The sequence below is a fragment of the Maylandia zebra genome, linkage group LG19 (genome assembly GCF_041146795.1).
Source record: "Maylandia zebra isolate NMK-2024a linkage group LG19, Mzebra_GT3a, whole genome shotgun sequence".
Lineage (NCBI taxonomy): Eukaryota > Metazoa > Chordata > Actinopteri > Cichliformes > Cichlidae > Maylandia > Maylandia zebra.
Genome location: NC_135185.1, coordinates 15,340,798 through 15,356,589, shown reverse-complemented (window position 1 = coordinate 15,356,589; position 15,792 = coordinate 15,340,798). Strand labels below are relative to the sequence as shown.

General features: G+C 40.1%; 1 protein-coding gene across 6 annotated transcripts in view; it reads right to left on the bottom strand.

The window, feature by feature from the left end:
• Nucleotides 1-7,266: 7,266 nt before the first annotated feature.
• The window catches only part of LOC101474508 (CAP-Gly domain-containing linker protein 4), a 64,138-nt gene continuing 55,612 nt past the window's right edge, over nt 7,267-15,792 (bottom strand). For all 6 annotated transcript variants that reach the window (XM_004559276.6, XM_004559275.6, XM_004559273.6 and 3 more), the window contains 3 exons: nt 11,254-11,318; nt 11,066-11,144; nt 7,267-10,740 (listed from right to left, as the gene is read on the bottom strand). In XM_004559276.6, the coding sequence (XP_004559333.2) occupies nt 10,374-10,740; nt 11,066-11,144; nt 11,254-11,318 (511 nt within the window). In that variant the 3' untranslated portion in view covers nt 7,267-10,373. The remainder of the gene's footprint in view (nt 10,741-11,065; nt 11,145-11,253; nt 11,319-15,792) is intronic.

The following is a 15,792-nucleotide window of genomic DNA, read 5'->3' as shown; positions in this document are numbered from 1 at the left end:
TATGTGCGATAGCGAGCCTTCTACCTGTCCCACGTGGTGAAATGACCCTTGAAAGTTTCCCTGGGAAGGTGGCTCAGGTGGGAGGCCCTGATTGGCATCTCATGGAATGACCCTGTGATGTTTCAGCCTCAATTTTTGTGACTGGTAAGGTATTACCAAAGCTTCGAACACACAAACCTGGAGTTGTTAAACTATGACTGTAAATGGTAAATGGCCTGTATTTGTATAGCGCTTTACTAGTCCCTAAGGACCCCAAAGCACTTTACACATCCAGTCATCCACCCATTCACACACACATTCACACACTGGTGATGGCAAGCTACACTGTAGCCACAGCCACCCTGGGGCGCACTGACAGAGGCGAGGCTGCCGAACACTGGCTCCACCGGGCCCTCTGACCACCAGAGGCAACGGGTGAAGTGTCTTGCCCAAGGACACAACGACCAAGACTTCCAATTACAAGGCGAACTCCCAACTCTTGAGCCACGATCGCCCGACTGTCTCAGTAGCATTTTCAAAAGTCTCTGATTATGGAGTCCTGAAACCCCAGAGTAGTGTTAATATGCACATACGTGAAAAGTATACATTTTAAAATGAAAACAATGACTAATGTGGACATTTCCTCAGAGCCTCTGACCTACAGTGTCTTTGGGAAGAGGTGGCGTAAAAATCCGGCAAAGGCACAAAAAACAACATGGAAATCCACACGGAAAGGCCCTGAACAACCCATGACCTTCAAACTATGACCTCCAAAAAAAGCCAACAACAGTTCCCATTTTACACCATTTTATTCTATTCATATTTACAGTAGATGGTGCTTCATTAAAAAAATGAAGTAAAGCTTAAAACAAGGGCTATTAAACGTGACGTCCACTATGTACTTGCAGATAAGCGTTATCACTTTAGAGCCTGTAGTTTGACTGCAGTAGCTGTAAATGGCATTGGCACAAGAAAAAGTGTTGACTGAGTAGTATTGGTAAAAGCTGGCAGTAATGGGCTGGAGAGCAGAGGCCAATTAAAAACAGTCAGCAGTCTGCGGACCACAGATTTAAATCTCTAGTTAGCGCTATAAACCGTCACCAATCTGCACAGCGCCTTCAAAGTGGCTCATTCACACACTTCGAAGTGTATTAACTAATAAATTTCATCTCTTCATCGTTTCAAAAGCTTAAATTAAGGGTAAATTCATAGCTATGAAGTATTTGTTACTAATGAGGCAGGAAATGTTCTCTATTATGAAGCAGGACAGCACAAAAAAGTGATTTTACCCACTATTAGTTACTAGAAACAGTCCCATCCATTCTTCTGGTTAGATTACTCATAATCTGGTATTTTTTATTTGAAAAAAAGGCTTTTATGGCACAGCAACTATCGAACAAGCAAGTTCTGTTTTTCAGAAGCATCGATGCATGAAAAAAAAAAAAAAACACCTTTGCAGAATATTAATAAGTTGTTAACTGTTTATGACTCAGCATTTTAATATCTTCTGACTTTGTTAAATATTTTTTATCTTTATTGATACCTTCCATCGGCTCTAAACAGCCTGCTTATACGGTACATTTGAATGTTATTAATTCACCCTGGCGTTCACCAATCTGTCAGCTGTCCGCGGTGGAAATACACTGTTCACGAATGAATACAGTCAGCAGTATATTTTAAAATGATCCACATTATGGATGATGCACCAAACATTAGAGTGGTAATGTATGGAAATTTCAGGTCTTTAAAATAATGGATTAGATATCTGATTTTTACTCTGATTGCACAGCCTGTGGGGTAGCAGAATGATTGCAGTTTCCTTGATTTATGCACTAACCACTGGCCTCAGCCATTTAAGCTTAGTGATGAAGCCTCCCGTCTGACTTGTATGGGGATAAGATTTGTTTGAGATTCACGGTCCTGAGTTTGCACAGAACTGTGGTTATGCAAAGAGAAGGACTGTTGTAGCTGTAGCCTCTTTGTTGGTTGAATTCTCACCAGTGATGACACCAGGTGTACGTCGACTGCCGTTTGGTTAAAAACTTGGCTTGAACATGAAAGGCAGCCACAGTGGAGTGTACCATTGACAGAAACAAACCAAGTGTGGGAAAACCCCAACATTGCTGAAGCAGTGTGGGATCATCTTGAAAGAAAACGAAACAAAAGGCAGAACATTCAAAAAAGAGGTTTGGAACGTCCTTCAAGAAGCCTGGAGAACTATTCTTGAAGATTCCTTAAAGTAATTACTAGAAAGTTGCCCAAAAGACTTCAGGCTGTGTTAAAAGTTAAAGGTGGTCATCCCAAACATTGACTTTTTCCCTTGAATACTGCATGTTTGGATACATTTCAATAAAATAAGTGCACTATTTCCCATTTTCCTAGCAAAAACTAAAGAAAAGCAGGGTGGCTCAAGGCTGTATATCCTTATTTGTATCTCCTGTTCAAAAAAGGCTAAGCTAAAGAGACAATAACAGAAACATGAACAACAGTAGCCCACATTACCAGTGGTTTCACATATTTTTGACTCTTCCCTCTTGTGATAACATGTAGACGTGGGTCTGCAAAGCTCAAACTCAATGCCATCAGTCCGCTGGTGGTCAAATTTTCAGACTATGGATTTTTGTCTCTCTCACTAACATTTAATAAGCGAGGGCAGAGACTCCACTTTGACTCGGCAGGTCTACATTACTTATTTTGCTACATATAAGTGGTGGATAGATTTTACTGCTCTTGAGGTATGAAAAAAAGACAGTCTTTCAACTAAAAAGTCATCAACAGACTATACAAACAGTATAAAAGAAATATCTTAAATGTGTTCACTGTGTTAATACAAAAGCTGTGCGATGGCTCGATAAAGAAACCAGACTTCTTTGGGAGTACCGGAGAACTGAAAATGGAGGAACAAAAGGGCAAGACAAGTCTCCACAGACAATTCATGAGAAAATGAAATGGTGCTTATAAAGATGACAGGCTGGTTTTCACTGACATTCAGTCTGACCTTAGTTCCAACAAATGCTGTAACTTAAGAATTTTGCTTCGAGATAACAGACTCTTTTACAAGCTGCCATGAGCTCTTACATCAGGCAGACAAAGACGCCAAACGGCACAGACAGTTTGGACTCTCTGTTCTGAATTTTCTTTCAATAATATGTTAATATCTCAAAGTCGCAATTAATATTATCACAAAGCAAAAAGGTCAACAACATGTCCTGGAAACAAACTCCACAGATGGCTGCAAGATGACACGTGACATTTCTATCCAGTACATCACACACATCTTAATTACATACACAAGTGGTTTAAATTCTGAACAAGAAAATAAAAAGTAAAACGTGTCCTGTAAAACAGATTCCTGCTATTCTCGCCCACTATAGCAAAATAAAATTGGACCTGTGTGAATAGTCGTTTAAAAAAAACAAAAACGTCAGACTGAACTCAAGTACTAGAAATTAAGGCATTGCCAGAAGTAACGTGCCAAAGAGGCTAGGGCCAATCTGCATCTCTTACATGCTGGAAACACAGCGATGGGCCACTTCATTAGATACATCTTGCTAATAGTGAGTCAGACCTTGAAGCATTGACACAAATCATGATGGATCCATGCTTTCATGCTTGCATTTACAACAAATTCTGACCCCCTCATCCCGATGTTGTAGAAGTAAAGACTCAGTTTGTCCAATTTTGGTGAAACTGTGTGACCTGTATAGCCTCAGTTTCCTTGTCCGAGCTGACAGGCCTGGCACCCTGTGTGGTTGGTTTTCCGGAAAAAGAAATTAGCTGAGCATTTACTTCAAGAAGTTGCACAAAAAGACAGCTGGCAAAGACCAACAGCACTCTGATTTACCACAGCTCAGCCAATCTGGAGCGCAGCCTTTATTTTCCTTTATGTGACAGTAGACAGATGTAGAGAGAGACAAAACATGAGATAAAGCGTGAACAAAGCTCCTAATCTGTGATTCAACTAGGCAGCCATGTGATTTGTGCCTGCCGTTATGATTTCCTGCACACAGAGAGGTGTTAATCTAATTTTTAGCATCATATTTGAATTCTTGAACACTAAACTGTAAATCCTTTAAAGCTCCTGTAGTAATCTGTTGTTATCTTGAAGCTACCCTTTCAGCTTCATTCCTTGCATTTTAACCAATCGCTTGTCTGACTGGCTGCAGGTGGGTGGGGTTTATGCGTCTGCAATAATAACACAAGGAATATGCACACTTATTGATATCATACAGAGCCAAGGGTAGAAAACACTTTTCTGAAACTGAGTGTTGAGAGCAGTGTGAAGACTGAGCTTTTGCTCTCAGGGATTACTTGGGAGAATGTTGACCTCGCTGTTTGAAACGTTCTCCATGTTTGACACAAGGACAGAGCTGCTGTTCTCCAAAAAGCCTCAAGCATTGCAGTAATCAGCATGAAAAGCAGCGTGGCATGCATGAAAAAGAGGAAACACCAGGATATAATGAGGTCAGTAGACAGGAGAGATATGAGACTAAGATCCATGGATTTGAGGCTAGCACTATGCACTTTCTGCTTAATTCTAAGTGTTTCTACGACTACATTAATGGTTGGCTGATTAATATAAAATAATAATAAAAAGAAATTGTGTCAAATCATTACCACTCATTGGTAAAGTAGCTGTGTAATAACATGGATTATGTACAGAGAGCTGGTCATTATTGTACGTAAGCCAGCCGACGGGGTGCACGGAGGCCGCAGCAGGATTATCCCTGCAGTGTAAACATGCCTACAACTGTAGAGGCCTGTGCAGCTGACAGTGTTCATTAGCTCGTAATAGCAAATCATATTCCTTACATGCCAGCTGTGCCAGTTGTGTGATCCATCATGTTTGAAAGTATCGCTTCATAGTCTCACGAAAATTCTAGTATTTTAATTTTACTAAGCACTAATTAACAGATACGGGTTTAAAAACAAAACAAAAACAAACAAACAAAAAAGCAACCCTTAATGTTAAGCCCTTAAAATGTAGGACCCAAAGGACATAGGATGATGTCATGGTACATCATGGTAGTTCCGGCCATCTTTTGTGTACATTGGTAAGATGCATGACTTTACAGCAGCCAGCCTCCCCCCTGGTGCAAACAGTTTAGTCTCAGGAGGTAATTTCCTCCTTTGGCACTGCTGTAAAGTGAGTGAATTTATTACCTGCTGGGATCTACCTCACTTAATCTGACTCTCTGAGCCCAACCTATCAAGCGTGTTTGTGGTGTTGGAGTCTTGTGGAGCATTTTAATGCAATTATCTGGGAAATAATATGACTCGTTGCATGATTAGTTGTGGTAATAGCCAATCACAGAAGTTTGTGCTGCAGTTTAATCTCTCATGCATCTGTGCAACCTGCATTCTCATGTCACTTAACATAAAATGACAACAGCCAAAATCCTAAAAAACAAAAGCATCCTACACTGGTTTACACAACCCTCCAAAACGGTAAACCTTTCCATAAACATAACCTGAGTCAAATCAAATTCTTCTGATGCTTTTCCATTATCTGAAAATAAGCATGCACCTTTAATGCCCAAGTATTTCACACAGTGGGGCATGAGTTAAACAGCGCCATTGTGTGCTCCAGGGAGGCCCTTTCATCATTTCAAAAGGCTATATTCAAGATGAAAAGCATTTGTGCTGCAATGTTTTTAGGCGACAAAGACATCACCATGCAGAGAGGCTAGAAACAGAAGCATCACTGCATTTCTCAAAACTTTGCCCATCAACTGAAGCTCTCTGCAAGCTGCCTCCAGTGCCTCCATTTACATTTACAAGTCATTTACATAAGCACTTGCACTAATAGCAACAATAATGTAGCACAGTATGTGCACTTTGTTCCCCTTTTTCAAAACAGAAGAGAATCCATAAAGAATTTAGTAAAAGTGAGGACTCCTGTCACGCAGTCTACCTTCAGGATGCATATAAAGTTGAGGTTCAGCAATACGGCACTATCTCCATTTAAGGTTCCCTTTATTTGGTTATGTGTTTGCTATAACCAGTTATAAGTTATAACCTTAAGATCAGAAGTAATTAAGTGGAACAAATACTTGTTCCACTTAATACAGTGCAGTCAGACCATTAACCCTCCATAGACCTAAGGTGACGAAGGAGGCTCTTTTCATGAGTTCTATTTACTTTGGCTCTATTTGTGTTTATTCTACTACACAGTTTCTTTTATCTATTACAAATATTGGTCTGGTAACAGATGAACAACAATTGTTCTAATGCAATTAAACACCAGACCAGATATAACCAGGCTTCTCTCTGTCAGCTGATCCATTTACCTCTGCAGATTCTGCATCTTGCAACTCAAGTTCTGTCATTCGTGGTTCAATGCAAAAAAACAAACAAAAAAAGCAACTTTCCATTAACCTTACCGACATTAAAAAACAAACATTGTTTTGATTCAAAAGCATCACAATGTTTCAGACAAAAATAACTATTCAATGTGTTAAAATTGCATCCACCAATTCATTTTCATGGACATTAAATAAGATAAAAATGCCCTTATTCTCCCACTGAAGTCTTAAGCACAAGCACACTGTTCATTCCCCACCTGACAACTTCTCCATTTACCTCAAATCAGACAGAACGATGATTATTTTAAATTAGCGTGAGATAAATATTAGATTAAGTCATCAGGGGATTGTTTTTCACGATGGGAGTTCCACAATAGAAGACGCTTGTCCAAATAAATACAAACGACTGAATTTGAAACGTGACATTTTTTACTAAAGTGGATTCCTGGCACTCAGTTTGTATTTTTTTTTAAATGTCTGACAATACCACTTGGCTATATTTATTTATTTATTTAGTTACAATGGCTGCACGTCTCGTTTCATTCTCACCTTTGAAACCATCACTCGGTCAGTGGTTTGGACAGGCAGACGCTGCTTCACTGGATCCTCTCCCTTGCCCTCTTTTCCCCCCCTGTTGTGTGCGGACTATAAAAATAAGCAACAATAAGCACTGAAAACAATTTCATGCAACCATTCAAACATCTATTTGTTCCACAATCACAGTATAATAGCGCACGTCACTCCCATTCAAACCTGAATTTGTGTGCCCAGGCTGGCAAACAATGCCACTCCACACCAGGCTTTTCAGCTTTGACGGAGATGAGCCCCGGTGGAATCGGATGGTAAGTGAACAGACGTGTAACCATTTCAAAGTGCTTGTGCAGTTTCATTTTTTGGGTCCCTAAAGGCAGCTCTTTGTGAACAATCTGAGAATGTCAGGCAAACACACTCAATAAAAGCAAAGAGCAGAAGAGGAAAGAGATAAGAGGTCAAATTGGAAACTTTTATTTATTTTTACAAATACTTTTGTTTTGTTTGTTTTTTTTAAACCCACAACATCAGAACAAAGCCCCGTGTCACACAGCCACACACTTCAAATACATTTGTAGAGGGAAGTGAGTTAAAGAAAACACCCACAGTCTGAAGATGAGATCTGAAATGTTGCAGGAACCACCACAGCGGTGGTCTTAATATAAATGAGAAGCTTTTTGTAAGCGCTGAAAATGTTTCAGTGGGAATATTTTCCACCGTGGTGGGTATTTCAGACAACCTTGCGTCTACCCACCACTGCTCCTCAATCACGACGGGGCCTGACCAGACAGATCAATGAGAGAAGGGCACTGGTGATTCAACAACTGCTGCTGTGGCATACACGCCCTAATTGGATGGTACACGAGTGTTTTACTGAATACTGGGCCTGTTTTTCAACATGCACAATCAATGGCTTGTTCTCCGCTGACTCCTCTGCTCACACAGCTCTAATCAGATAGTAAACTCTGCGCTTGAAGCTTCTGGATGATTGCATATTTCCTGTGTCACACTGCTTTAATTAAGCATCAAATACAATTACGCTCCATTCATCACTCTACAAATGCAATGATATCATATTTTACTGTTAGATACCAAAGGTGGGAACATTCAAGAGGGCTTTTAGATCACTTGCTAACACTCTTTAAATCTCACACATTTAACACCTGGCATTAACAGATTACACGGTTCAAAAATGATAGGAGTCAGCTCAAAGTATAGAATCACAATGAGCTTTTTCACATTCGGGTTATAATGCAAATTGAAAGTGTGACAGCTCTGACAGATTTAATGCTCCCTCCAACGGATAAAAGATGTGAATCTGTCACAGCGCAGCTAAAACCAGTCTAGACAATGCTGAGGAGAAGGAGAGAACAGAAAGGTACATTTTCCTGTAGCCTGTAGTGATATTTTTGCCATTTTTGCACGCGTCTCTTTTGGAAATGTCCACGTTCTCTTAAACACAACGGAATTAATACTAAAAGCATCTGCAGCACCATTTTCCAGAAAGCATATCCTTTTAGGTCAAAAACATTCACAAATCTTGTTGCGAGTCGTTTCATGAAGGATTTAGTTTTTCTCCTACTGAACATTTTCTCCTGAAGAGCCACGCAGTCAAACAAAAACAAAAAGCAGGTACTCGTCCGCACATTGGTGCTGGATCATATTAAGCTACTCGAATTTGTTTGCATGGCAGATTTTTTTAATATTAGGTTATTTCGCAGCAAAAGCAACCTGCTTTAGAAAACAAGTCATTTTGTTTTGGAGGTTATTATTAAGTGTATTTAAATAAACAATCCACTTTAAACAAAAATGAGCCAACTTTTAAATTAGCCTAAATCTTACCGAGTGTCGGATGTGCTTCGCTGCACAGGTCAATGAGGAAGCATACCACATTATGTATAATTATGGACTCGAGGCACACTGTTCGTGACAGTATTTTTCTGCATCAATAAAGAAGAAAATACGGACACTCGGTAATAATTATGAGCAAACACCTGGTCAGTTTCATGAATATTATTAACTCTTATTCTCTTCCATTAGTTGAGCAGCATCCGAGACCATTTTTAATTATGCGTTTCCAACTCAAACCTCAGTGTCTTTGCAGTACAGATCTACATCCCCGAACAAAGAAAAGGTTGGGATAATATTTAGTATGCATGTATCACTGCGCGGTCTTACATCTTACAAATAATCATCAGTAATTTTAAGCACTCGCAGTATATCGATGTGGAGGAATAGATATACAGACAGACGTTACCCTCGCCGTCATCTCATGCTGTACTTTATGTTTTCTCTACATTTGCCAGTCACTGAAAGCATGCAGATAGCCAACATTACAGGCTTAACTGATGAGGGCACCATTAATGTTTACATCCTGTCACAGATAAGAGCCTTTAGTAACAGGTGAATGAATGACTCTTACTATACAGTTTCTGGAATGATTTCTGGAAAGAGCATTTTTCAGATGTACATTATTTGAAATTTTAAGCATCACAGGGCAAGTGCCATCTACTTCCATCCTATTTAAGAGACACTTTTACAGCCATTATCTGTGAAACTGGCCAACAAGCATTAAAGGCACGTCGAAGATGAATAAATAGCACTACAGTCCAGAGCAACCATACATAAAACTTCATTGTGAAAGGTCTCTTTAAAATCTGCTTTTCACTCATCTCGTGTGTTCCCATCTGCAGTTAATGCACTTTTTAAAAGAACAGCTTCTGATTCCATGTCATATTCTATCCAAATACCATCACTTCTTTAAAAGTGTTATCAGTATGATGCCAACCATAATGGAATCACAGTCAGATGGGTATAGATTTTTGCTGTGCCATAGCACAATACGTCAAATTAACAGACAGTCTGAGGGGGACACTGATGCACACAGGAGGAAACACTTCCTGTTGATGCAGCTGTATTTTAACAGAGGTTGATGGAGGTCTGAGCTTAATTAAATCTCTTTTTTAATTCTCATTGATTCATAAAGCGAATATTCAGTTTAGATTCGGTATCCGCCAATTATCTGTAAGCCATATAGCGACCGTGGTAAAAATCAATCATTCTCTCTTGTTTCAAAGTGCTCTTAATTAACATGCGCACATACACACACAAACGCATGCACTCTTTTGGTTAGATAGTGGACTCTTAAATTATCTGATAAAAATCTCATTTGATGTGATCAAAATTAGCTTTGGGTATAGAAAACCTTTTTACTCGCGGACATGCGGAACATCCACTTTATCCTATTCTAATCTACCTTAGTAATGTTTGTCAGTGCAATTACATTTAAAGTAGTGCAGTGTTTAATGTCTTATTAAGACCCCCTCACCCACCTACCCATTTTGCAAAACAAATTCTATTTAGAATTTAGTGTTAACTTTTTAAAGTGCTTTCAAGGCCCCTTTAATTCCTAAAAAATAAGTACTTACTAACTGGTTTTATTCCTGTTACAACAGCACATGACTGAAAACATTATTGAGCACAATGCAATGAGGGAGAAGTTTAAACCCAAATTTTTTTGCTTTGAGCGGATCATAAACAGAAAGCGTCCTACAGACCTCAGCTGGTTTCATTCACCAAGCGTGAACCATTGATGCCACGATAAGTGACACGGCTGGGGCGGACCAGCACACCGTGGCCGGGTCGACAGCTGAAGTAGCGACGGCCGCCCACTGAGCCGTCATTCTTGCCCTTGGGGCTTCGGAGCTCCAGACCCAGCCAAAGGCCTGGGGCAAAGTCTGCTGTGCCCAGGTAACGGATGATTGCCATCTCATTGGCGCTGCTCAGCAGGACCTGCATGCCCACGTGGAGGTGGACCTGCCCATCAGAGCTTGGAGAGGGACTTGAGCCTGCGGTGCTTCCAGGAATACTTCCACTGCCCCCACTGAGGGTGCTCCAACGCCGGCGGTGAGGATTGGAACGACTCCTATTTTATTTTATTTTTGTTTTGTTTGTGGAAACAGCAAAAAAAATACAGTAAGAAAGATTTATGAGAAAAGGCAGGCAGTGTGACAGAATAAATCATAAGCAAACAGGAGATTCATGGGAGCTTTGTGTTTGAGGGATTGATTCTCAGTTTCCTGCTCTTGCTCATTATAACCACAATCATGCACTGGCCATTTAAAAGAACCTTTTGCTGACTAATACCACTGCTTCTTATCAGTATTGATTCAGTCATTGCTGCATTCGGATAAAGCTGGAAAGCTTGGGGAGGAAATAATACGAGGAATATGCAGGAAAGGCAGACACACCTGGTAACGGGGCTTCTTCTGTTCGTCTCCTTCGGAGTGGCGATGGCCGATGATGTGCTGAAACTGCGACGAATTGTCCCTGCACGGCAAAAACAGGAGTCAATTGCTTCAACACAAACACACAGAATAATAAATGCAAAGTCACATTTAGTGTAGTTCAAAGGTTGTAATGAAGGCAGAATTCTTACCACTTAGAGGATGACTGAGGCGCGAGGAAGTGAGCTCTGAAAGGCAATCAACAGATCCATGGATTCTGCAAAAAGAAGCAGGCAACTGATTTTTCCCAGAATGAGACAACCTTTGGAGTTTATAAAAACAATTTTCATTAAATGGGCCCCAATTTGCTTGTTTCCAGCTCCTTAATTTTATTCTTGGACCCTACTAGGGTGGCATTGCGTGATTCACAATTTAAAAACATTCCTTATTTATCTTGCAGTGATGCTTGATGTAGCCCCCTTCCCCCAGAGCTGTTTTAGCCCTTCTCCCTTTGAGGGCACTATCCTTTTAAAGCCCACTTTGTCCCTCATAAACAGAAAAACAGCAGGCTGGTGGAGCCAGTGACAGAAAACGAAATGATGTGATCATTCAGGAACACTAAAGCATACAAAGAGCCAATCTAGATCCGGAAACAGAAACAAATTAGCAACCATGTTGTTGCACTGACACAGATGGTAGAGTTTCAGCTGTGTGGTGGGAAGCATTTATACACTACGTGGACAAAAGTACTGAGTACCGATACATTACAGCTACATGGAAAGCCACGGCATGAAGCTCCCAGCTCTGGTGCTGATGTTAATGCCAGAGGATGTTTGGAGCTCTGCAGCTAATATGCGCCTCCACACTCTGCAACCCAACTGTAATGTTGTGTTTTCCAACACTTCAGGGCTCAGTTGTTGTGGTTCCTTAACTTCCATTTTGCAGTGTTACTATTTTTTTGGAACACCTAGTAGGGAAGAAATTTCCCAAACTGAATTGTTGCTAAAAAATTCAGCGATCTCTTTAGGGCGACCTTTTCTTTCCTAGCTGTATGGCTAGGTGCTTCATTTTAAACACCTGCCCATATGTTGTACTCTACTGCTGCTCCGTGTAAATCTATAGTCAAGTGTAAAACTCACTTGGCTGACACTGTTTGTGTGTAGAAGAAGTATAACTTACAGGTGGCAAAATGGCTTTTTAACCTTTTTTGGGGAGAAAGTCACCAAACTTCTGAAGTGTTTCTAAATCAGGTTTGATTTCCATAAATGTGTTTTCTATATCCCTGTGGCCAAAGAAAAATGATGAGGCTTCCTCCACATTCATTTAGATACTGATTTCAATATAACTACACAGAGAAAAGTGGTAAAAATTGCTTCTTGAAGGACTTTGGTGGGGCTTTTTGTGTCTGAAATTAGTATAAAAGGATATTCGCTCTCGTTGCCATCAGACAGATCAAGACACTTGGTTAATTGGGGTTTACTTGTACATGCTGACCTCATTATTTGAAACTTGGCAATGTTTATTGTGGGCATACACGACTGTAACAGTGTATAAATTACATCAAATTCGAAAAAAAAAAATCTGGATCTAACTGGTTATATTCAGATGTAAGCACACATTCAGTTTAGTGGGTGTGCTTTTGATGGCCACCTCTGTCAAAACGAGTTGAATGGGGAAAGAAAATAAAAATAAAAACAGGCTTTGGCTGCCTGACACGATAAACTACCTTGCTTATTAAGATTGTCTTAAGCAACTATATAATAACAGCCATAATAACACTTATAAAGGCATTCAAATATTGGAAGCTATTAAACATCAGTGTGCCAAACAGCACATGAGCAAAACAGGAAAATGGAAAAGTGTGTGAGGAGGGATGGGGGGGGTGTCTTCCTAATGGATTGTGATAGCTGCTGACAGGAAAAAGAAAGGAGGAGGAGAAGCAACTTCCTGGATGGAGACAAAGTGATATTTTTGATTTGACAGCAGGAAAGCATGTGCTTAGCTGAGCACACTTTGTACCCTGGAGTTAATTAGGGAGGAAAAAAGTAAAGGAAAAGAAAATTAATAAAAGATGACAAGGAAAAAAAACAGCAGCTGGAATCCCTCCCAAAAAAACAAAACAAAAAACAGCTTTTAAATGGAAGAAATAAGCAAAAAACCCCATCAAATCCTGAATGGTAGATCTGCATAGAGATGAAGCATAAGTGGCATTTACTCCCAGAAAGAAAGGTTAAATGTGTTAATTTAATCACCAGTCCATGAGTTCTCACCGCTCCTTTACAATAAACATGTTTAGTATTTCCAATGCCAGCTGCTTTTTAGGGTGTAATGGCTTTTATCAAGTTGTGACACACATAATACACTTGACACACTGTGCTAATAATGAGCCATCCAATAAAAAGGTCAACAGCTTTTATTCAATTTGCAAAAAAAGAAAGAAAAAGAAGTAAACACAAAACAATGCACGCAGTAAATAACTCAGTGGTTTGTGTGTATGTATGCCAGGGAGCATATCTTGTGTATAATAATTAGGCCTCCAGTGGAATTTGCCTTTGTTCTGCACTCCACTGTACTTATATGCTGCTTTTTAACAACAGCAGCTCCACAAAGGGCTGTACATTTTTCCCTTACACACACTTACGCTCTCAGGAGGGAGTAATTAAACTTTTTCCCTAACGATTCCCAAGATGATTCAGGAAACAATTATTGTGCGATATTCTGTTTTTACAAGGATGCTCTTATTTTGTCTCGTATCATAAACTCAGGGCACTCCCTTTCTTTAGAGCATGTGTTGATCCAGATATATCACTGCTCAAAACAAACTAAGGGAACACTTGATCATCACAATACAACACAGAGTCAGTTACACTTCAGGGAAATCAGTCTGTCCAGTTAGCGTAACCCATAATGAATCAATTTCACCTACTTTGGTGCAAACAGAAGCGACTGCGGAGGCAACAACAGGACAATAGCCCAAAAAGGAATGGCTGTGCAGGTGGTGACTACAGACCATTGTCCTCTTCTCATCTTTCCTGATTGATTTTTCCTAGTGTCCTTGTTATTACAGGTGTGAGACAGTACCTGCAGCTCATTCAGGTTCCACAGATAGTGCAGCTCCGGGCAGTTTGCTGTGTCTCGCTGCACAGTCTCACTGTGCGAAGAGGAACAGAGGAAGCCCGAGAAGTTGACCTCCTGCAGTTGACTCCTGCATGTTTTCTGACCAAACTGTCACACTCAGACTCCGTGAGCACGGCATGAGAAACCAATTTCCTTAAGTGGGAACTGGGCCCCACGTCTTGCAGCTCAAACAGCACTTATGAGACAGCACAACTGGCAGATCCAACACTAGTACCCCGCTCTTTTCATAGATGAGAGCAGCTTCACACTGTGCACATGTTTCACACACATGAAAGAGACTATATGGTAAGCTCATCATTTGACACTGGGTCAGTGATGGTCCGGGGAGGCATCAATGGTCACACAGACTTCCACATTAGCCAACAGTTCCCCGACTGCTGTTAACGATGAAATCCTCAGAGCTTGTAGGCAGTTTCTGGAATATAAAGGGACTCAAGCTACTGAGCAGCCCTCACATTCCCTAGTCCTGAATCCCAATGAGAATCTCTGGAACATCATGTATCAATAAATCAATAAATAGTATAACAGAATGTCCAGGAGCTCACTGATACCCTAATCCAGGTCTGGGAGGAGATTATAATATAGAATTAAAACACAGCTCAGCAACAAAAAGCAGAGGACTTCAACTAATGAGACTGTGGTTTGTGATCCTCGTAAAACAAAAAGTAACCAGAGAATCAATATTTTTAGACACAGCAGACTTACTTTCATATGAAAAAAGAGAGAAAAAACAACACAGTTGGAGTTATAGTGGCCTTGCTGACAAAAAGCCATTCATTATCACATCATAGGAAATATCAACACAGTGATAGATTCTGCAGTCTTTGCCGCTCCCTCCCTGAAGCCCAAACTCACTCAATACACGTCTAATTCATCATTTCAACATCAACCTTTTTTTCATAATCGACCTTTATCCTGTTTTCTGTGTGTAAAAGTTATTTGTAAAAAATATTTTTTATGAATAAAGATAAACTGAGAATCTAAATGAAAACAGTTTGCAGCAGTTTTGACTCCCATCTGTCAAACTGAGTTCTATCGTTTACGCTCTCCGTCTCTGCCAAATATTTAAAATTAAAACATAAAACTTTTCTTTTCCATCCCCACAGTGCAGAGAGGTAGCTGATGGGTGAGATCATTTGAACAGCAATCCCACACTTTGTTCCATAACTTTAAAGACAATCAGGGGTACGAGAACAAACAACTCCAAAAGCTCATCAAACATTAGGATAAAACCATGTAGTCACAAAACAACTGACTTTGAAGTGAAGATTAAACATGTCACGCTGCTTATCCGACAGTAAAAACAATGCAATGTACTCCACCACAACTACATTCAGACAATATGGCCATTTGCACTTTAGCAGCATTCTTAAATATGACTTAGAAATAACTCGTGATCTCTGTTTGTTCCACTCAGCTGTAAAATATGGATTTAGCGTCAGAACGCATCGCTAATAAAACCTGCCTCGCATTTAAATAAATGCAGCATTTTAAAGCGATGTCTCGTTTGTACATTCAACAAACTGGTGGGTAAATATAACCACCTTTATATATCCATTATCCATAATCAATATTTCAAAGCAGCGATGATGGCATCTGGCTCATTACTAGGT